This window comes from Vigna unguiculata, chromosome 2 (genome assembly GCF_004118075.2).
Source record: "Vigna unguiculata cultivar IT97K-499-35 chromosome 2, ASM411807v1, whole genome shotgun sequence".
In the NCBI taxonomy this organism is placed as follows: domain Eukaryota; kingdom Viridiplantae; phylum Streptophyta; class Magnoliopsida; order Fabales; family Fabaceae; genus Vigna; species Vigna unguiculata.
This window is the reverse complement of record NC_040280.1, coordinates 19,780,863-19,805,530: the sequence shown is the minus strand read 5'-3', so window position 1 is coordinate 19,805,530 and position 24,668 is coordinate 19,780,863. Positions and strand designations below refer to the sequence as shown.

Here is a 24,668-nt window from a genome sequence, read left to right as displayed (position 1 = left end):
CAGCTGTTGTGTTTATATAAACACAATACAGTACAATCATAATCTCTGTAATAAAGCCATCATTAAATAATACAAGAAATAATTAATAATGATGGCTGCACATGGACAAAATATCAGGGATACTGGAATAATATTATATTGACATAATATCTGGTATTAATTCTAATAATTAAAATCACAACTTTATATCTAATTGTACACGTATAATATATGATCATAACAGGGAAATAAGTCACAACTGAAGCCTAAAAAACAGGACATGTTAGTACAATTATAATCATTCTTATAAATTATACAAGATCATCTTATAACAAAGAAAAAAATTTCATCAATCCAAGCGTTTACACAAAATCACCAAGAATCAAATGTTTACAAGAATTATGCCCTCACTAGCACAAATACAACCACATCCATACATGTTTTGCATTCATGGTCCTCAAAACTATACATTTGACTCTATTTTAAAAAACATGTTTATCAAGTAGATTCAGAGATTTTGCCTCTATTATATTATCTTACACTCTTAAGGAACACACTCTTATATAGTAATAAACTAGGACTAAAGACGGTCCAAAATTCACTTCATAGACATCTCCACATTGATAAACAAAGTGCTCAAATGACTTGGTAAAACAATTATGGGATTTTTCCGAGATAACACTTTTTGGTTGAAAAGGATCTCAAAAAATACTGAGATAATTTTAATAAAAAAGAGATTTTTTTTCTTTTATAATCATATTAGACATCAACTTCATCTTTTCATTTGTTTTAATAACTGATTTGATCTCTAAATTTTAAACTCTACCAGTATTTACTCTGCTAATCTTTGTTTTAAAAAAAAATAGATTTCCACCATAACTTAGAGTATTTTTGGTGAAAATGATAACATTTTTATTTTAAAAATAAATAACTATTCACACATAATTTATTTTTGCATATGTAAGTATTTAAATGAAAAAATATATAACAATAAAATGCATTATTTTAGTGAAATTACATATGTCTATTTTTTATATAGTAAATTTTTAAATTCTTATACATAAGAACCACTTAAATTTAGTGTAGGTTAGGTACCATAAATGAAATCATGAATTCCAAAATATATATATATATATATATATATATATATATATATATATATATATATATATATATATATATATATATATATATATATATATATATATATATATATATATATATATATATATATATATATATATATATATATATATATATATATATATATTGTTTCCATTCACAATTGCATTCATAAAATGTGAAATTCAGCATTGTGATATGGGTCTATGTATTGATGGTAATGCTTTTTGTTTTTTAGGGCCAAATGGGACATTTGAGACAAGGTAGTCCCATGAGGGTGTGACATTACATTACACATCATTATCCATCAATTACACCTTCACATTCTTTCATTTTTTCTATAATTTGCTCATAATTTTTTATCATGACAAATAATTTATTATGAAAATCTGACTTTAGTTTTATATATTTTATCATTTTAAGAATTAATATCAGTATTGTAAAAGGTCCAACAAAATATATAGTTTTGTATATTTAGTTTCACTCGGCTTAAAAGTTTATAAATATATACCACAATGATATATATTATTATTATTATTATTATCATCATAAAACTTTTTCTTAGACGGAACTAATATCGTGCAACTGAACCACCACCATTAGATATATTCAACATTTCAATTAAATATCATCATCAAGATTTTGTTTTATTCTTTTTATATATCGTTCAACAATATTTTATCTAGCAGTAACATATTTAACATTAGAATGAGCACTCCTTATCCTAGATACTTTTGAATCTAACTTAAAGTGAAAAAAATGTAAAATTAATTTTGATATGATTTTATTAATCATTTTTTTGTGATAACTTTTTCAAACTCGATTCAATTCAACTAATTATAATTTCTTTAAATTTTGAAAGAATTTTATTCTCGTAAAAAAATAAATTTTAACAAACAAGTGATAAATTTTTGCTTCAATCTTCTTTGTTAAAATTTAAGGAATCTTTTTTACCGTAAATTTAATACATTACTTCCTAGCTACAATTTTTTTTTATGAAATTAGCTCACGTGTCATTTTGTTGGTTCGGCTTAAATGTTTTATTTATTTTTTAGTCAAACTTGAACCAAATTTAATTAATTAATTTTGATTTAAAAAAAATCAATGTTGCATAAGTTTGTTTTCTCTTGAAGATCACAAGTTGGGCCACTGAAGCCCATTTCAACTAATTGAGCCCTTTATTAGAACAAATAATAATTTAATGAGATCCTTTTTCTTCTCCTGCAGCAATATCACGTTGAATCAATTAAAAGAAACGTGAATAACATTAAACATTTTGTTTATGATACCCATTTCAGTATAAATTATTGATAGGATATTAAAAAGCTAGGAAGTATACAGCGTGTGAATATTTAATAGAAGCAAAAATAGAATTTGTTTTTTCCCTTTTTTTTATTATCATGAAAGAAGCAAACTCATATTTTAGAACTAACAATGTGTTGACCGAGAATTAAAAAGGAAATTTGAATTTGAAATTCAAGTGTCGGTAAAAAAAATTCTGTGACAAGTTTTTAATGTTTTTCATGTTTTTTTTTTCATCTTTGAGGGCCTAATTGCTCTCTTTTTTATTGTCTACATCAACTAGTTCCTAGTTTTGGTTTAAGTAACTAGGTTAAATTATATCTACAAATATCCTTTGCATCTAAAGATTACAAGAAAAGGATTTTTAATGTCTAAAAGTTATACCGATCACTTCTATTTAATCATTAATTTTTGAATGACAAACAGTATAAAATAAAAGTTAGGATAAATATGTTTTTGTCCCTTAACTTTAAGTAAAAATTAAAATTAGTCTATTTTCGAAACTATAACTAAATTTAAGAAATGCATAAATTTAGTCATTTTAACTAAATTTTGTTAAGTTTATTTGACGTTTCAAACGTGTTTCATAATATCATTTCAGTTATTTATACCATTTGACACATTTTCGCTTCAATGTTAGTTTAAAAACGCATTTGAAATGTCAAATAAACTTAACAAAATTTGATTAAATAATTAAATCCACGCATTTCTAAATATGGGGACTAAATTGATCCAAAATTTTGAAGAAAAACTAATTTCATTTTTTACTGAAGATTGAGGAACCAAAAACATATTTAACCCATAAAAGTTTAGTTCTAAATTTTTTTATAAGATCCTACAAAAGTGACTTAACAATTTTAAATTTTTATATGACATTATGTTTGTAGGAATAGTATAAACACTTTCTTAAAGAAGATATGAGCAATATGAGATGTTTCATTATTGACTTTATGACTAGACCTTCAAATTTGGTCTAGCCCACAGGGCTAGGCCTTCATCTACGTGGATTGGGCCACAAAAGTCCATAGAGACAAAAAGCCCCTAATTAGAAAGTTCATAGAGTTTTCTTTTTAAACATGACAATATATATTTTTTTAAAATATATTATTAAACCATCAACCTAGACTGACTAGTCTTGAACTTCAGGTGCTAAAGAAATTAATATCATTCATTCTTAGTTTGTTTTGGTTTTTGTAATCCATTTTAGAACCAGGGCTTTATTTTGAGTGCTTACATCCTTGTGTGCCTTATTTCTAGTTTGTCTTTCTTTTGGAATTTTTTTTGTCTTGTCTCGTCTATATTCACTTTGAGTTTAGCTTTTCAAATTGTGCTTTTGTTGCTTTTATTCCTCCAGCCCCTTGAGTGGATTACATCCTTGGAATACGTGTTTCTTTTGGAGTTTGACTAACTTCTCAAGGAAGCATCCTAAAGGTAAGAAGAAGCTTGATATAGATTTTCTTCGAGAAGATTGAGGTAAAAAAGGCTACCAAGAGGAACTTTGGAGTGAAACAAAGAGAGTAAACACTTGAGGAGGGAGGCAAAAAAGAGCATTTGGAAGAACGAGACAATTTTTTTTTCTTTTGACTTATATCATGGAACATTTGCATAATTTTGCTTTATTATGTTCTAAATGTTTGTTCACTTTCTTCTTTGCTTTGGTGTCTTGGGAAAATGTCTTTGGTGTAATTCCATCTCTTTGACTAAACATTGTAACAATACGTGCACACTAGAAGTGAAAGCGTGTCAAAAGGCTCCAAGTGTCACTTGCACCTTCACATAGGACTTCCCTAGCTTAGTGAATTGCCTTTACCTTTCTTTCTACCTTACTTTGATTCTTTTGATTCTTGTTTTTAGGTTTCCGTGATACGTACGATGTTTCCTTGTTTGCAATTAGATAAACCTTTCTTTGGTTTCTAGGAACAAAACACACACTATTAGGAAAAATTGTTTTGGAAAATTTTTACATAGAAAATTTGGTAAAAGTAATCTAAGGAAACTCTAACTAGGAAGGACTTTGTTTCTAAGCTTATCCACTTGTGACTCGCCTCTCCTTCCAAGGAGCTACTTGGAACACTTCCATCAATAGTTTCTTTATAAAAATCATTCACCAAAAGGAAAAATCTTTTGAGAAAATCTTTATCATTCATAGTTGTGAAATTTTGAAAACCTTTGTGAAGAACTTTATTCATCACAACATGTGTGAACATTCTCATCATTCTAGTATACATGGTAGTGTGAGGGATAGTCAAGAAGGATACATTTGAGAGAGTAATTCCAAAGACAAAGAAAGGATATAACTGGATTGAAAGGCATGTTTGCACAATTCATGATTAGTCAAAACAAGGGCAAACAAAAAGATGATTCCCCACCTAAAAGAAGTAGATACACTAGAGAATCATCCCTCTTTCCTAGTAGAGATAAGTGGTATAGTAGTCATCATAATGATGACTTTTATCAATCCCCACCTAAGCGACCTTATAGACCTAGAAAGCACTACCCTAGGGAACCTAGAATTGACCTTCCTCCCTTTTATAGGAAACTTAACATAGAATAATATCTAAATCAGGAGATGAATGTTGGACAATTGTTTGAGTGTCATCATATAACTAAAGAGAAAAAGGTGCCCATGGCTACATTAAACTTTCAGGGCCATTACAAGTATTGGTGGACTTCATTGGTTAGAGACCTAAAAATACACAATCAACCTCAAATAAAATATTGGAATGAGCTTAGGTCAACCCTTCGAAGGAGACATGTACCCTCTTATTATGATATGGAGTTATGGACAAGCTCCATAGACTCCAACAAAAAAAACATGAGTGTGGGAGAATATCAACAAAAAAATGGATTTACTCATGTTAAGGGCAGGAACAAGAAAGGAATCAAAGATGACAATTGTTAGGTTTCAAAGTGGCTTGAACTATAATATTAGGGATATGGTAGAACTCTTTCTTTACAATGACCTAAATGATTTAGTTCAACTATGTGTGATGGTAGAACAATAATTAAAGAGAAAGTCGGCCACTATGAAGGATTGCCCCACCACATCTTACCCTATGAAAGATTCCAAGAGGGGAAGGTTACCCTTCCAAACCTAAATATGATGGGTCACATGATACAGATAAGGAAAAATAAAAATATAAACCTAGAGAGCCTTCCAAAGAAACTAAAGGTAGAGAGACCCGGTGTTTTAGATGTAATGAAAAAGGGCATTATGCTTCTTAGTGTCACAACAAAAGGTCCATATACATTCTAGATCATGTAATGAAAAAGGGCATTATGCTTTTAGAAGGCCTACCTTGCATTACCCTACATATGACAAAGACATTTATGCTCTCATTTGTGCTCATAAAACATGGGAACATTACTTAGTGACTAGGGAATTTTTCATTCATATTGATCATGAGTCACTCAACTATTTGAAGGGGTGAGGAAAGTTGAATACAAGGCATGCAAATTGGGTGGAGCATATGGAACAATTCCCTTATGTTATCAAACACAAAAAGGGAAGTATAATGTTTTAGCTTAAGCATTGTCTAAGACACACATTATTAGTTTCCTTGGGATCTCTAATATTAGTGTTTGATGACATCAAAGAGTTGTATGAGCATGATGAAACATTTGCATCCACATATTCATCATGTCTTAAGAAACCTCTTGATGGATTAAATCTTTCTGAAGGATATCTTTTTAATAAAGGAAAACTTTGTATACCTCAAGGATCCATCAGAAAGCATCTTATCCAAGAAAGTCATGGAGGGGGCCTCATGGGCCATCACAGGGTTGAAAAAACCCTAACTCTTTTGAAAAAACAAAAAATTTATTGGTCACACATGAGAGTAGATGTTCAGAAGCATTGCTCTAGATGCATAACTTGTTTCGAGCCAAGTCTAAAATAATGTCTCACATTAACATGGATTTTGTCTTAGGTTTGCTAAAAACCCAAAATGGCTATGATTATATCTTTGTGGTAGTGGATCGTTTTAGTGAAATGACTCACTTCATACCCTGCCACAAGTAGATGATGTTAGCTACATATCAAGACTCTTCTTTAAAGAAGTGGTTAGGTTGCACGGTCTACTAAAAAATAGTTTCTAATTGGGATGTTAAGTTCCTTAGCCTTTTTTGAAAAACTTTATGGGAAAATCTAGGAACCAAACTCTTGTTCTCTACCATATGTCACCCTCAAATTGATGGGCAAACCGAGTAAACAAATTCATATCCACTCTATTGAGGATCATTCTTAGAGGCAATAAGAAGACTTGGGATGCACATCTTTCTCATGTAGAATTTGCTTATAACCGAGTAGTCCATAAGACTACCAACCTTTCTCCCTTTGAGGTTGTTTATGGTTTTAACCATATCACACCTCTTGATTTATTGCCTCATCCGAAAACAACTTCTTTAGTACGTAAAGAAGGAGTATCTAAAGTGGAATTTATTAAGAAGTTTCATGAGAATGTCAAAAACCAAATTGAAAAAAAAAACTTAAAAATACATTGAATACAACAACAAAGGGAGAAAGCAAATTAGAAATAATATAGAGAAAGTCTACCAAAATTTGCAGCTTTCCCCTTCTAAGTTCACTAGGATAGTTGTCTTTTTTACTTTTTCTAACTTTTTCCTTGATGGTTGGCCCAACCTCCTTCAAGACACACATCCAAACCACTCTCTAAACTCCATTTCCTTCATCATTGCATGCTTACGCATCTAGGCGCATCATCTTAATGGAGTCTCCTTCAACTTTGTGAGGTGGGTTTCTGTAAGATTTTTAAGATAAAATGAGATAGAATCATTTAAATTTAAGGCTTAAATAGTATTTTTGTCAATATTTATGGGTTTATTTAATGTGATCACTTAATTATTTTTTTTATCTTAACTTATTCTCCATTCCTTATTAAAGGATTCAATGTGGTCATTTCCATTAAATTGGTGTTAACACTACTTGAAAGTTGACCACGAGTCACTGTCATGACTTTTTCTTTTTGTTTTTTTTTTCTAGGTTTTTCTGCTTTTTCGCTTTTTTGTTTTACTATTTTTCTATTTTGTTTTGTTCTCCAAATGCACTATGCCTCCCTCACATCCCACTCACCATTGACGTTGAGGATATAATAGATGTCATCGTTAAGAATACCAAAGACTGTGAAAATGGTGTAGAAGGCGATGAGGGTGTTATTAGAGGTGGTGGAGTTGACTTTGCCATCACCACCCATAAGTGTTGAGGAAGTAACTCATCTTTGTCTTTCTTTCCTGAAAAATAGTACTTTCCTCTAAGGAAAACACAAAGTGATGAATTACCATCCGACTCTTATTAATTAAGATAAAATTTCAACGAAACTCGTTACACACTATCATACAAAAAATGACAAATTCATACATATTTCAAAAGTGTATTTATTCAAACTAGATACGATTATTCATAAGATAAGTCTATATAAAATATAAATGATAATTATAATGAAATTAAATGGGAATTTTTATTCTAAAATCAAGCAGATGTGTTGGTCGAAAACTAACTAAAAAAATAGAGAAATTTTGAATTTAAAAATTTAAATACTTGATCAAGTACTCTTAATAAAAAAGAAAATGACATTAGCAATTCGTCATGCTTTCCTTACATTCTTATATGACATGATTTGTTTGCCTTCCTTTTACACCCATAAAGTCTTAATTACTTTCTCTTATCTTTATTACACCAACTAGTTCATACTTAGACTTGAATAACCTAGAAAATGACTTTAGAACAATGGTGGTTTTTATAAAAAGAGAACACTAAAATATTTTAATAATAAAAGGTTTAAAATATAAATAGATTTCTAATAACTAAAACTTATTGTTTATAAAATCATTATCTCTCTATACCTTCTCTCTAGATTTCTAACCCCAATCTTCATTTATTTGAAGACCAAGAACTATAGGTTCATTTCTAGTGAGAAACACTCTACGTAATAATCTGATCAAAAGTCGAATATAGTCGGTTTTCATTTTTTCCACTTTAAGGCATTTAGTTCTTAGGTTGCATGTGAGCTTTAGGGCAATGCATGTGACTCAAGATTGTTCTTGGTGAATCTTTGTTGCTCTATAATCATGATGTTATGCTTAAAACTCTAATCGGGGTTTTTATTGCTTGTGTTAGGTGATCCCGTGTTGTATATAGTTCTATGGAGCAATAATGTGAGAAAGGAAATTTATCTCAGGTGAGGAAAGCTAATTATAACTAATTAATGCTTGATTTTCTTTTTTAGTGGTGATTGTAAATTTGACGGTGTATTGAATTTAGCATGCTTGTCTTGTGGCTTTGTGATTGAAATGAACCATAGGTTATTTAAGGTTATAAGTATGCATGTTATGATTTGTTTTATGGTTGGTATGGTTGAATGGTTGGAATGTGTATTTCACGTTGATACTTTGAATTAAATCATGTTTTTTATATGTTTGTGAATTGTGTGAAGCATGAGATGAATAATTGGTGTGTTTGGCTCTGTCGAATTATAATATTTTGTTGTTTGTGTTATTCATACTGTTTGAACAAACCCTTTTACTAATGAGTGATTGTCAAAAATGGGTTTGGCAAAGAGTCAGGTGAACGCCAAATTCAAGTAAACTCTTGCTAGCCTATTATCCTGAATTTGGTTCCAATGTTGGACTCCTTGGACGAGACACCCAATTGTTGAGCGAGTGAACCTTCAAGGGCTACTCGCTGTCGCTACGCGAGTCTATAAAATTTAAAGGTGTTGTCTTTGAGAAGAAAATTATGGGGAGATTAATTATGTGATTGAGGTAAACGTTTCACGGAGGTGTTCCAACATAAATGAAATGTGATATAGTGTTTGGATGTTGTGATTGGTCGTATGGTTATATCATTCTTAGAGAGGAAGGTTATGGCAAGTGATTCTAGTGTTGTGCATTCGCTAGGGACATCATTTTGAAGTTTATCATTTAACTTATTCTCCTTTGTTTATTGGTTGTTTATGCTTTTTTATAATGACCACTTTTATGGTATGAGTAGCGAGGTTGTAGGTAATTGTGAAGGTAATCAATAAGATGAGCTATGCTTAAATTGTTATTTTTAGAATTGACGTATATTTTGGTGTAGTTCATTAGTCTTGTATATGATATGAAGGATTTTGATGACTTTTGTATTTTTGTTTTAAAAACTTTGAATAGAAAGGAATGTGACAATACCCTCTTTACATGTATTAGATCTTTTTTATACTTAACATGTTATGATCAAGATAGTAATAATAATATATTTTCTTGAGTTGTTACATTTTATAAGTAAAAAATTTATTTTTAATTCTTTATAAATTTTAAATAAAATTATTTTTTGAAATATAAATTAAATGAAAAATCATTTTAAAAATATAATCCAAATAAATTACGTTATAAAATATTAGAATAAATTTTTAAAATAACAAAAAATTATATAATCGAGTGTTTATGATTTTTTTATGTATTTAATACTCAAATTGGTATATTTTTTAATTGAGTTGCACCAACTATTTTTTTTTCTTTGAGTAATGTGACTACTATCGATTACATATGTGTTAGAAAAATGTGAAGTTATATAATATATATATAAAATTATAAATTATACACAGTTTTTGTATTAAAGTAGTAAAACACATTTATAAAAAATGTGTTAAGACAAACAAACAAAAATATCACTTCATTCGGTGAAAAGAAAAAAAATTATACTTTACATATCTTTATAATGACTTTATATTAAAAAAATAAATAAGCAAAATAAAAACTACATCACTTACCTAAAAACATTATAAAGATTAAGTAGAAAAAAAAAATAATAGAAACTCAATTAAAAATAAATAAATTCATAAAAACTTTAAAACTTAATTAAATATTTTAAATTTATCAGTTATTATTTATATTAAGTGTTTGAAAAAAAAATAGAAGAAAACGGTGACATGTTTTAAAAGAAAAATAAACTGATATTTAGCTATTAACATTGTCTCCAAAAATATAACATGTAAAGAGACCTAATCGAAATGGTTTAATTATTTTTTATTTATTTTTTTCCAAAAGAAATATTAAGGTGTTCGATTTGTTTTTAGTCTTTCTAATTTCTTAAAAATTGATGAATTTGATCATATTTATTAAATTTTATTTATTTATTTTATTGATATAATTAACCTAATTTTAGTGTTAATTTTGACAAAAAGTTTTATTTTATTTTAAAAAATTTATCAAATATAACTAAATTTCATCGATTTTTTTAAAAATTATAATCAAATTAAAATTAAAAATTGAATGACAAACTTAACCATTTTGGACGAAATAGGACTATAAAAAATTATTCTTATACTCCAGCGAGTTGCATGCACCAGATACATCAACCCAGCATTAACCATTTACTTAACTTTGAAAATTAAAAAAAATAAAAATTTAAGTTAAACCATGAAAAGATAGTTAACTTGTGGCCAGATTACACAAGATTAAACATCTTTGATCCGTGAAGTAGAGGGTGTTGAGAATCGGAGAAGGGTAATGGAGAAGAACAAGAATGAGAGCCAAACACTCACTTCATCACCCCTTTCTCCTTTCACTCAACCAATCCGTTGCATAGTCAAACTCGGTATCACACTCTCTGGGCTTTTGTATCTCAACTCCTTTTTATTATTTGCATATTTTCTTTCCAAAGATTGTTGCTTTACAATGCTGCTACCCTCTTCCATGTCAAAGTCTTTATTTTCTCTTGCATATAAGCGTCTGGGGTGTCTCTTATTGACTAAACAGACAGACCCAGAAGAGTGTTTGTTCTGTTCTTAAAATATTTGGATGAGACCCTTTAATGTTGTACATGGACTGCTTCAATCTGAGGGTTTTCAATCAGTGAAAAAGTTGAAATGCTTTTGGTGGGGTATTCAGGAGGAGCTGCAGTCACTTGCAAAAATGAATTGGAGATGATAAATGAGGAGATTCTTCAGAAGGTTTCAGGACAGCTGAGGCAAGCTATGATTGCATCTTCTGAGAAGCCTCTTGGGATGGATTGGAGCAAGAGACCTGGAGGATCAGAAATCTGTTGCAACCCGGAAGAATTTGGAGATCATTCTGCCATGGAATGTAGCCCTTTCATTGTGGTTCATGGAGCAGGTTCCTTGAGTTCATTTTCTTTTTATCTTTGTTTTGAAGTAAACTTTTATTTTTTTTCTAGTAATCATAATAAAAATAAGAATTCAATTAGATTAGTGAATACACCGACAAGTTAAAGGCATTTTACAACCTCGTGTAATCATATATTGTCATATAAAACTAAGTTTACCGATTTTTATATTAACTACTTTAAAATTCATACTCGGGGATGGTTTTCAATTGGTTGATGGCATAAGAACTTTATATTGATAGTGCATGAAAATTGAAAACTAGAAATGTTAGGAAGATTAGTTTTTTTCTTTTAATATTTTGTTGTCGCACATTACATCGGTTTTCCACTATCAATGACACCAAATTAATCCTCTAATGATAGTTTATGTCATAAGATTTGTCCTTCATGGACCAATTTGATGTTATTTTAAGGATCCATTTAATGAAAAAGTGAAAGAAAATATGGCATTAAATGACCATATTGATGCAAAATTGGCACACATATCTTGTGTATCAATTTGATGTATTTATAAATGGAAGACCAATTTGATGTTTGTAATCTATTATTTCTTTTAAATTATTCAAGTTAAAACTGTTATAGAAATTTAGTATTATCTGTTGCGTTGGATGGATGGAGTTCTCTGAATTAACAATATTTTGTCCTTAAACCTGTGGTTATCTCAGGTTCTTTTGGGCACTTCCAAGCTAGCAAATCTGGTGTCCACAAGGGGCAATTGAATAAACCTCTTGTCAAAGGAGGCTTTGTTGCTACCCGAATATCTGTAAGTAATTGTTGGCAAGGTATCTGCAGTTGTATTTGTTCAGATTGTCTAGAGAAGTATGACATTTAGACTGTTATATCACTGTACCTAGCACCTAGGAATAAACTTCTTGTCCAGATCCAAGTTGATAATAAAAAACTTATTCCTACATTTCACAGTGAAAACTCGAAATTCTTTGCTTCCAAACTCAGTTTAAATGCAGATGATAAGCTCTTTCTAGTTATTTTTGGGGGATCTTATATGTTCTAATCTGTAACCATAATGGTTTATGAAGTGATTTGTTATTAATGTTACAATATACGTCAAAGTTGTAGAATTGTACTATTATTGCATAAATCATTAAACATTTTGTTAATAGTTGAAGCTCTGGCCCTCAAAATCTACCAATCCTGAGAAAGAAGCATTCTGAATCTAACATGTGGAGATGACAGTTTTTTATGTAAAAAGGGAAAATTTGACTGGTGGCATGATGTCTGACATCATCTAGAATATGGTTCATGATGAATATATTTTTAGGGTCTACCATAATTATCAAAGTTTAGATTGTAAGCAGTAGATATATTTCTCATCAATAGAGGAGATTAATCAAGTGTGAGATATCACCTAAGGGATGATTGGTTGGTGCAGTCTCGCATACCCCAATGTAAGAAAGAAAGATTGGATCTCCATCAGTGCCATATTTTATATATTAGAGGAAATTGGCAAAGTGGTATCACTAGAGTGTTATGATAATTTAATTATTTTTATTTTTATTTTTATTTTTACTTAGATATGTTTGGTCTGAATTTTTTATAATCCTTGGTTATTTTGAAGAACATCTTTTTTCAATATTAATAAACTGTTTATGCTAATTACTTTCAGAATGAGAATTGTCTCTGTTCTTATCACTCTGTTTGCTTTTAACTTCAGGTAACCACTCTTAATCTGGAAATTGTTAGAGCACTAGCCAGAGGTAGTTTTGCAATTGTTGTTATCTAATATGACTACACATTGTATCAGAGCATTGGGTATTTATCTTTTGTGTCAAACCTCTATGCCTTTAGATTCATGTAGTTGGTCCTCAGGAATGTACTAAATGTTATCATGGTAACATGATATACATTTAAACTTTTCAGTCATATTAAGATTTGGCTCACATGGTTGTTGTCTATCTCCATCAGTCTTCTGTGACATCTTCCTAGCTTCATTATTTGGCTCACATGGTTGTTGTCTATCTCCATCAGTCTTCTGTGACATCTTCCTAATGTGACATCTTCCTAGCTTCATTATCTTACTAATGTGACATCTATCTAGCTTCATTACTCTATATTTTAATTTGGTCATATTTGTAGTCAATGTAAGATCTACAACAATGATAATTACCCTTCAACTGAATCTTAGTACCTGCCGCTATCTGTTATTCTGTTTAACCCCCTTTATTGGCTTCATGTTCTTTGCAAAGTAATGGAATTCGTTCTAAAAGATATTCGTTTCTCTCTGCAGAGGGCATTCCTTCAATTGGAATGTCACCTTTCTCATGTGGATGGTTCACCAGTGAGAGACATGTTAGTAAACTTTTAACTGGATATATTCCAGATCATACTCATCAACATAATAAATTGTAGACTTGTTTGTCAGATTATATTAAATGTTACTGATCTAGCTTTGTATTCAACATGTGCAGATATCTTCAGCTGATTTATCTTCAGTGGCTAAGGCAATTGACTCTGGTTTTACACCGGTAAGAGTGAATGTTAAATTTATTTCACTACTATGAAGCTTTTAAACAGTTTTCTACCCTTTTAACTTTCCTCATTGTTGCATAGAGATACAGTTTGGATAATCTTTAGCAAGCACTTGCAGAAGAAGATAAAATAAATCAAACATTTAGCATAAATTAAAATCAACTTATGCACTTTTTTCAAAAACATCGTTATCTTTTTCATAAGCACAATGAACTTCCAGGAGTTATTTTGTATGTGAGAAATGAATTACTTGTCTCAGTTGAATTGCTCCCATAAGCTAGAAGCTAAACCAAAATGGGTCATAGTTCCCAGCAATGCACTCTTTTCTTGAGTACTATATTATTCTTTATGCAATGTAATTGTTTTCTTTTTTTGTTTTCCCCTTTGAATAACATTAACCTCTTATATTTGTCTAGGTTCTGCATGGAGATGCAGTGCTTGATGAGATTCAGGTAGAGACTAAGTGTATTCCGTTTTATTGTTCATTATTCACCATCAATGGAAATGGCATTTTAAGTTAGTTTGTTTTCAGGGATGCACTATTCTGAGTGGAGATGTTATCATAAGTCATCTGGCAGCGTACTCAAAGCCTAAATATGTTGTTTTTCTGGTATCCTTTGTATATCATTTGCAACAATTTTTATTCTTTAATTTCAACAGATATAAGCTCTTTCTGAACATACCAAACCAAATAGTTTTCTAGTTAGTGTCTGATATAGAGTTCCATTCATATTTCCAAATGATGAATACCTCAACTTTTTATTTTCATTTCTCACCACATTTACTGAGAGCAGTTTAGCTATCACAAAGTTCTATGTTTTAATTTCCTCCCCATGCAAATCTCCAGATGAGACAAAAAAATGTTTGGTGCAAATAAAAGTGCCTTCAAACATGTGCAGCCTGACATTTACGTTGGTTTAAATCTGTAGCAAACATGCACTTGATGTTAAAGAGTTGTTAGCAAACATTACAAATATGCAACATCTGCAAAACCAAAATTTTGAATTATCATGGAACAAACTAATCATTCTATCACAAATTATATATATATAAAATATTTTAGAAGACATTACATGAGTGTTTTCCATTAAATATGACTCAAAGACAGATGTATATGGGGTATATGATCGCCCTCCAACAGAACCTGATGCAATACTCTTAAAGGAGATTGGTAAGCTTTGTTGCATATATGATCTTGAATATGGTGTAATATCTTCATGACTGGGTATTATAAGAGCATTTTCAACTGTTGTGACAGCTGTTGCTGATGATGGAAGCTGGTCAGTTGTAAAACCGAAGTTGCAGAACTCAAGTGAGCAGATTTGGCAAATCAATATTCATTTTCTTCCCCTTCTATTATTTGGTCTGATAAATTTTGCAATGGGGCAGTTTCAGAAATTATTAGTCCAGCAACTGTTCTAAGAAGAATTTTTATACATTCACACAATGACTTAGTTATTCCTTTCTTTATGGTTATTTCTTTTGAGGGCTTAAATTGAGCTGAAATATATGATGGAATGCATTTTCCTGACATGTGTTCTCCACAGTTGAACTAACAGTTGCTGCTCATGATACAACTGGTGGGATGAAAACAAAGATATCAGAAGCTGCAATGATAGCAAAACATGGAATTGATGTCTACATTGTTAAGGTAATGTTTGTTACATTTGATTTGTTTGTGTTTTATGTCAGAACTTTTAATGTTGAAACCTTTGGCTGCAATTTCAGGCAGCTACAAGCCACTCGTTAAGGGCCTTAAATGGAGATCTGAGAAGCAGCATCCCTGATGACTGGCTTGGAACTGTTGTTCGGTCCTTGAAATAAATCGGCCATGACAAAATCTTTTGCTTAGTTTTCAACAATCAACATGAAGTAGTAGCTTTTGGTCACATCATGAGTATGAGTTGTATATCTAAACAATACAACTCAAAAATCATGTGTCAAATGCTAAATGAACGAATTACTCGACCATTTGTAACTTCTCATTTTATTCGGTGCTGTCAAAATTAGCTACATGGATTACTTGATGTCAGTAGACTTGATTACAAGCCAAATTTTCAAGGAAATACAATATTTCTGTAAAAGTTGTTGAGTAACTTATGTTGCTTATGCAAGTTGTGTCTGGCTACATCAGTATTTTTAAGTGTTTCTCAGTGTTGCTTTCTTGAGTTGCAAAACTTAATATTTTTAAGCAAATATGATATGAATTGATTGAAAGATATGTAGCTGATGAAAGGGTAAGGTCCATTAAGTTTTTTACTCTTAAAAATAGTTTGGAATCTTGAAAATGAAGGAGAATAAGTTTGTCAAAAAAACTACACTTCAAAGTTGTCCCATTTAATCAAATGAAATTATATGATGAGGTTTAAAGGACACAAAGTTGTAGAAAAATGTTGATTAGCCAATCCAAAAGCTTTGATGCCAAAGATATTGCTATTGAAAAGTCACATGATTTAGAAAGAATTAAATATTTATTGCAAACTAAGAGTATGAAAATGGATGACATAATTGAAGGTGGATTTCAAGCTAGTCATAAAGGGAAACAATCAATTCAAGAAAATAAAAAGAAGTTAAACTATAAAATAAGTGGTGATCTAAAGGAGAAAAATACTCAAATTTAATGTAATGATGGCATTAAGTCAAAGACATAAAAGGAGGTACCTAGATTTAAACATATTTGAACTCAACCACAACACGAACGAAGAACATCAGGTCAACTTCACTGATGAGAAATCACAAATTGAAAAAACATTTGTTTATAGACACTCAAGCATGCAATTGTTGTTTAAATGGTTGTACAATATGTCCTAGTGAAGGTGCAAAATTTATTCATGATGTTTATTTCATTCCATACTTGGATTTAGTGTGGCTTAACTATTGAAAAGAGAATATCTAATCTATTGATGCACTATTTTGGACTCTAAAGATTTTCAAGTTATTAAAGTTGAAATATCTGATAATAACTTTCCAATAAAAGATATTCGAACAAACTCAATATATTTTCAAGTTATTCGAACAAGGTGATTTCACATTATAGCATAAAAGATATGTTCACCTCAATATAATTGCACTAAAACTTTAGCAAACTCATTAAATAGTGAGATACATGTATGTGATATGTAATATTAATGGTTTATATGATGCTTGTCAATATGAGAAGATGTAAAGAAGGTCTTTCTCTTTTTTAGATGTCACAAAGACAAATAACAAACTAGAGTTTGTTCATAATTACTTGTGTTCTTATGAGTATTACTTCTTTAAGTCAAAGCAAACACTTCACTTTTTTATTGATGATTTTACCATAATGACATGGACGTATCTTTTAGTAAGCAGAACTGAAACTTTCAATGTCTTAAAATGCTTAAAACTACGGTGGAGACTCAACATGGTTACACGATTAAAATAAAAATAGACAATGAGAATGAATATGTCTCGAATGAATTCAATATATTTTATAAATATATATATATATATATATTAATTATCAATTAACAGTTATTTATGTCCTAATGTCTTATAATAGAATGAAGTTTTGGAAAGAAAACAAAATAGTTACAAAAATGGCGAGATGTTTAACCTTATGAAAAAAATTTTGGTTAAAATTGTTCTACAACATGGCATTTCTTAAATTTGCAACTCACGTGAGTTATTCAAGAGAGAAGCGTCAATTAAATGTTGGATAAGAGTGATGCCCACTACAAAACAATTGAAGAATTTAAGATCAATTTTCTATGTCCATGATGCAATAGTTAAAAGATCAAAATTGGATGAAAAAAAAACGAAATGGGAATTTTCCTAAGCTATGTTGCAAGCTCCAAAGGTTACAAAAGTGTCAAATTTTATGCAAATTTGATTGTGACTAAGTGATAAAAAATTTGATGAGAATGCATATTGGGATTCCCCTTTCTTACTACAGGGAATGGGATAATGAGGAAACGAGAATCAGAAGGTTTGGTGAATAAGAAGGCAGAGGAAAAATAATCAAGCTCAAAGAAACATAAAGACTGAACTACCACAAACTACAAAGGAAGATGAAAGTCAAATTGTTGAATTTGATTCTTGTGTACTTAAAACCAACTTTGTGGTTGAAATTTATGAAAAGTGTAGCTTTGTGGTTAATGAAACTTGTTTTAAAGAGAGTTCAACGCAATGGAATGGTGCAACAAAGGAAGAACTAGCTGATGATTAATAAAAATGCTAATGGAAAACAATGAGAGTTTTACCTACTTGGTTGATAACGAAATAGCAATTAGTTTTTGACAAAATTAGAGCAAACCCTTTGCAAAGCGTATATTTTCTCAATGCAATTAAAAAACATCATAATGAAGAAAATCTTACCAGAAAAAGGTCTGAAAAACTTGCCAATAGCATCCAAACATAACATTTAACATTTTATGGTTCTATATCCAACACAATAAAAATATAGGTCAAGGACTCCCAAATAAAGCCATCCAATTTTGACCACATCTTGTAAGAATGGCATAATTTTTGGCTGATTTAGCATACAAACCCACATAAAAGAGAAAAAGAGAAACAAATACTATATCATCTCAGTTACAACTTCAGCTTTTAACCATTCAGCTTTTCACCATTAATCTGACATAGAACTATCACTTGGGACCAATGTCCTTAAGGGCACAAATCTGCTCCTCTCCCATAGCAGACATAACAGACACAACTAGATCTTTGCCCTCAGCAAATCCATCCTTGATCTGCATCATGCAGATTAAAATCAGTATTAAGATCATGAAGATTAAGATCAGTATTAAGAAGGAACAAATCATGAAAGTTTAACATAAAATCAAGATCAAGATCATGCCAAATTCCTCACTTTGTAAGGACAAATAATGCAATCATCAAATGTTAATTCTTCATATCCATAATTTGACAATTTTGTGCAAATTTCAACATAAAAAGCAGAATAGGTATCAACCAATCTAACCTGCGTAAGCAGACTTTCATCGGTTGGAAGCCTAAGGTCATCCTTAGTACCACCATTCTCAGTCAGCAGACTCACCTAACATATTCAATGAAAGGGTAACAAACATTATTAACCAATTGTCACCATATCAGAAGAGAATGTGAAAAATGAAACCAAAAAACTATACATAGATATGATAAGGATGAAATTTCAATCATATACAGTTTATTCTAAAACATGCATCAACGATCAACCATTGATCTATTTACTTTAATCATTTGGTCTGATTCAATCACTTTCTAAGAAAACCGATCATGAAATAAAATAATCCAAATATGCAATCAAAGAAAATCAAATATCTATTTGACCTACCAAAACAACTTTATTTACATCACATCAAAAATCACTTTGGGGGTATCAATAGAAAATCACTTTGGGGTATCAATAGAAAAGGGGAAGGAGTGAAAGATAAAGTGTGATTGAAATCTTACAAATCCATCCTCCGATATATCGATGAGCTGGTAATCAGTACGATTGACATGAGGAACCTGTTGCAACCACAAAAATACATAAATCATACCATGATAAGCATATATTAGTGGCCTAATTAAAAAGGTAAAACCCAAATCCAAAATACACTCATGCATACATCACAGTTATGGGAAGATGGCACAATATCCTCAAGCTTTTTGCCTGTGAAGATGTCAATTCCAACAAAGTGACACTTTGCGTGTCCATGCTTGCCAGTTTTAGAAGTTGAAACCTCCACAACCTGTCCAGGCAACACAACCCCATCAATAAAAACCAAAACTTTAAACCTAGTTTTCAACCAACAAAATCCCTAAAAAGAGGAAAAGCCACAGAAAGGGATAAAGTTCCACATGAAACTCAATTTCATCAAAAAGAACCAAGTGGGGTCTGATTAATCACGTCAATTGTCTCGATCCAGTTAACAAACAGAAACCTTTGGACAAAAATTCAGTGCAAGCCCGATCAAAAGTGAAAAACCTAAAAGGGCATCATAATTTTTTCCATAAACATTGAGAGAAAAGGAAAAAACGAACCTTGCATGGCCTGTTCTTGATTACAATGTAACCGTTTTTGCGGATAGTTCCAGCTTGTTGGGGAAATGTCTTTGATGCTCCAGCATCAGCCTTTGACTCGAAGTGGTGTTCCTCGTCCGACATGGTTATGGCTCCTCACAAGCATCATAATGTGTGAAGCCTCTGCTCTTCTTCTTATAGAGGCACTTGAGAAGAACATTGTTACATTTTTGTTTTTTTTTGTTCTCACGTTTCTTTTATTTCTTTTATTTGATGATAACTATTAAGTCTTTTTGAGGTAATATTGAACCCACCTAGAAACTTCTACTTTATCTTGTAAAAATTAAAAAATAACAGAAAATTTTTGTAACCACATTTTAATGTTGTTTTTCATTGTACTATTTTATTTTCTTAATAAAAATATAGTTTTCTAATTATCTTTTATACTTTTATTTTTATAAGAAAAAATCTTTACTTAATAAAATATTAACAGTATAATTTTTTTCCAATTATAAATTTCGCTTTTTTCATTTAAAATATTAAAATATTTTTAATTATTTAAATTATATAAATTATATCCATAACTAATTTAAATTGTTGAATTTTAGTTTTTAAGAAAGTAGTACTGACTTGTATCTTCTGTTGTAAAAACTGAATGGAATTAGTTAGCTATAAGGCTTATGTTTTTGAAGTATCTCTTCAAAATTGTAAAAGATAAACCACAATGGATCCATGAAAATATTTGATACAATGTCTTTTATATCTTTTAATGTTACTTTTTATATATAAGTGTGTTGTTGCTATGTATTGGTAAAACTCGCATCTAACCAGTGTTTTAAGGTGCGCAAAATCTGTAATATAGTTATATAACAATCATATAAAGAAATGTTTTAAATATGTATATATAATATTTTTCATTTAAAGCAAATAAATTATGATATATGAAGAAAAATTATAAAAAAGATATTGAAAATGTTGCAGTGAAATTTCATTCTTATAATAAATAAGAATAAAAATTTTCTATATTGAAGCATTTGCAACTTTTTTGTTTTTCTTTTCCCAAAAGTTATATTAATCTAAAAAGCTAAAATTTATATAATATATAACTTTTTTTGGAGTGGTTTATTCCTTAGTAAAGTCTTCATGCAGTGCAGTGATGGATTTGCGTTCATTCAACGCCACAACTAGGAGTGGCCACGTGTGGTCTCTGGGACCCATTAATCATCAATGTTCATTTTTCTTTTATTTTTTTTGGTATTTTAAAATACTTTTATCGGATAAGTAAAGAATTGGTTCTCAACAGCCGATTTTGCATTTAAGTATGTTCATTTTCAAAGCAATGATTAAAAAAATTGTATGATATCTACTTTTTTTGTATATAGAATCTGGAAAAAGAAAAATACTGATATGATGAGACCATTATAAAGAGAAAAAGATTAAGACGCTAGAAAGTGGGAAAAAAAACAAAAGAAAGAAATTCATATTGTTTTGATGGCACTTTATTTGAAAGAGTTAATAAGTGAATAGTAAAAAGAAAAAATATACTAGAAAATAATTTTTTTATATTTTTAGTCGATATGGCATATCTACTATACATAAATGAATGTTTTGAAGGTAAAATTATATATTTGTGCATAGTTCAATAGGAATTTGAAATATATAACACAATAATCTTGATAAATCTTTGAAGGATAAGTTTAATTTTTATAAGGTTTTACTATGTTTATGTTAGGATAAACAATAAAGATATATACTCTTAAATACTTCGCACTACAATTCAAATATTATAAATATTTATTCTACACTCATAGTATTTTCATTTTAATTTATTTTAAAAGAGATCTCACAAAAATTTATCTACATTAAAGGTATATTGTTGAACATGTTAATGTTGTTGCACGCTAACATCCCTTCTAGAAAGACTACATGGAAACTCTACATAGATCATCAACCTTATGATTATGTTTTTTTCTTCAATTTAGATAAAATTTATTTAACTTAAGCCTAATAAGTTGTGTCAAGTATCAAGTTGTTACTTAAAAAAAATATATGCAATTAATGTTACATGGAGAATACTTAATGCATCTCTATGTATGAATATTGACAAACACAACATGAAGAAGAAGACATTTTCTTACATTCACAACCGCAAGAAAATGATTAGCAACTACTCTTTATATATATATATATATATATATATATATATATATATATATAATTGCTCTTCTTTCTTGTAAAGTAGTCACCACTTGAGCTACAAAAGATGTTTTTTGACCAACAACTACATAAACACATATTACATTTTGTCCCTGTTGATTGAGAATTGTATCTGTGGCTACTGTTGTTTTACATGTTTGTTTGTCTCCAATAATTAATTCTCGCTGGCCCCGTCCTATGGGGATCATCGAATCAATAGCAATAAGTCCTGTTTGGAGAGGCTCATATACCGAACGTCTTGAAATAATACCGAGAACGGGAGATTCTATTAATCGAGATTCCGAAGCTGAAATTTCTCCTCGACCGTCAATTGGTTTAGCCAGGGCATTTATAACACGACTCAAATAAGCTTCACTTATAGGTATCTGAGCAAATCTTCTTATTGCTTTTACTAAACTTCCCTCTTGTATCAGTAAACCATCACCCATTAATACAACACCAACATTTTTTGATTCCAAATTCAAAGCAATGCCTATAGTACCTTCTTCAAATTCCACCAATTCACTCGCCATTACTTCATCAAGACCATAAATACGAGCAATACCATCGCCTACTTGAAGTACGGTATCAGTATTTACAATTTTTACTTCTGTATTATATTGCTCAATGCGTTCACGGATAATTTTACTAATTTCATCTGCACGAATGGTTACCATGAAAATATCTTAAATTTATTTTTTATAAGAAAAAAATGATGCTTATACTCTATTTTATAATAGAAAGCCTAATCATTTATTTTTTTATTTCATCGTCTCAAACATGCCAATATTAGCACTAACAGTACGTAAATGTAACTCGTTGTTCAAGCAACTATTTAGTGTTCCTAGAGCTCCCTGTAAGGCTTGTTGTAAAACTCGCTGTCGAACTTAATTAATAACTCTTTGTTGTTCAAAATCAATAGCTTCGTTTTTGTAATTTTCTAATTGTTCCAAAGTCTAAATTGAATTAATTAAATTCAATTTTTCTCATTTGATCTCAGAATAGCCATTCACCCAAAACAGATATGCTTTTGTTTCAACTTTCCTTAAGCGGGCCTGGGCTTTTTTGAGCTGTTCAATGGCGTTTTCCTGTAATTCTTCTGAGTTTCGAATAGTTCTCCAGATTTTTTGTTTTCGATTATCTAAGAAATCACGTAATGAAAGTAGACTCTCTTTGCATCCATTTCAAAATGTCTATGATCTCTTCCCGAACCAAACATGAATCTTTCAATTCATTTGGCTCTCACACTCAATTACTTATCGGAAATTTACCAATTTTTTATGTAATGAGCCTATCCTCTCTTCTCTATTCAAAGTGAAAACAATTACCAATATAAGACCAGAATATTCGGAGGACTCTTTTGACCAAACAAATATATGTCAACAAAGTTGTTTTTTTATTCAAATCCAAAGACTTCTTTTGAATTTATACATAGGTCATCCATCGATTACGCATCGTACAAAGGGGAGGTTTAAATTCACCCATTTTTTATTTCTCACCATAAATAGGATTCAAGCCATTTTTTTTATCGACATGAGTGTTTTATATAAAAAAAAATCAAATAATTTTTTTGAAACCGTTTCCTTTCTGTACTAATATAGCCATAGAAAGAGTATTACATTGCGTATAGACTTCAAACTCTTTTTATCCATGGTAATAGTCCAAAATTTTTGGTAAATAGAGAATCAAAGTGGATTACCAATAAAGCGCGAAATGATATGGTTCTTTAAGATTTTTCTTAATTTATTCAAAAAAGAAAATGAATTCAGAAGTAATTCGCGAGATTTTGCACATTTTCTTAATTCTAACTAAACTAAAAAGTGCAGTTTGGTTAAATCCAATTTATTCTTTGAAATAAACAACTCGCACACACTCCCTTTCTAAAAAAAACAGTAGACCTAACACTACACTAAGATTTATTGGATTTGTTGCTAAAATATCGGTATTAAACACGAAACTTCTGGCGGATGGCCAAGAGCCCAAACAAAGGAAAGAATCGGTTATATTTTTCATATGATCCCATCTCCTCTTATGAATAAACTAATTATCTTTCTAATATTCCTATTAGATAGATAATATAATAATCTAATTGGAATATATAATTATAGAATTTGATATAATTTGGATTGGTCAATCAATTGGAAGATTCCCTAAAAGAATGATACTTCTTAGAATTAGATACTAGTTCTTTTATCAATTGCAAAATCTATCTAGTTTGAACACTTTCAAAAAATTATCTTAAAAGAAATAAAAGAGGGGTTCATTGGACTAAACAAAAAGAAGAAAGAGGGTGAATAAGTATGTGAATACCTTTCAATTAGTCCTTCTCTTGTGTTCTTATCCGAACAGATAAAGAATTGTAGGAGTGAACTATTAATATAATTCGAAAAAGGAAGTCCACATATGTATTTTTATCTTTTTAGGATTAAACAAAAGGATTAGCAAATAAAAGTGCTAATGCTACAACCAGCTCATAAATTGTTAAAGCTTCCATAAA

General features: G+C 30.1%; 2 protein-coding genes across 2 annotated transcripts; one reads left to right on the top strand and one right to left on the bottom strand.

Annotated features, from left to right (window-relative positions):
- The first annotated feature begins 10,803 nt into the window (after window positions 1-10,803).
- Window positions 10,804-16,154, top strand: LOC114169739 (isopentenyl phosphate kinase). Its single transcript, XM_028055024.1, has 12 exons — window positions 10,804-10,996; window positions 11,290-11,514; window positions 12,190-12,287; window positions 13,197-13,239; window positions 13,770-13,831; window positions 13,951-14,007; window positions 14,428-14,463; window positions 14,544-14,621; window positions 15,116-15,182; window positions 15,270-15,323; window positions 15,559-15,662; window positions 15,740-16,154. The coding sequence occupies exons 1-12, from the start codon at window positions 10,909-10,911 to the stop codon at window positions 15,833-15,835; spliced, it is 1,008 nt and encodes a 335-aa protein (XP_027910825.1). The 5' UTR covers window positions 10,804-10,908; the 3' UTR covers window positions 15,836-16,154.
- Window positions 16,155-18,345: 2,191 nt separating this feature from the next.
- Window positions 18,346-20,226, bottom strand: LOC114173872 (eukaryotic translation initiation factor 5A). The gene is made up of 5 exons (XM_028058527.1): window positions 19,997-20,226; window positions 19,582-19,704; window positions 19,424-19,480; window positions 18,954-19,028; window positions 18,346-18,723 (listed from the first exon to the last, which is right to left on the bottom strand). Exons 1-5 carry the CDS (start codon window positions 20,117-20,119, stop codon window positions 18,622-18,624), a joined length of 480 nt encoding a protein of 159 aa, XP_027914328.1. The 5' UTR covers window positions 20,120-20,226; the 3' UTR covers window positions 18,346-18,621.
- Window positions 20,227-24,668: the final 4,442 nt, after the last annotated feature.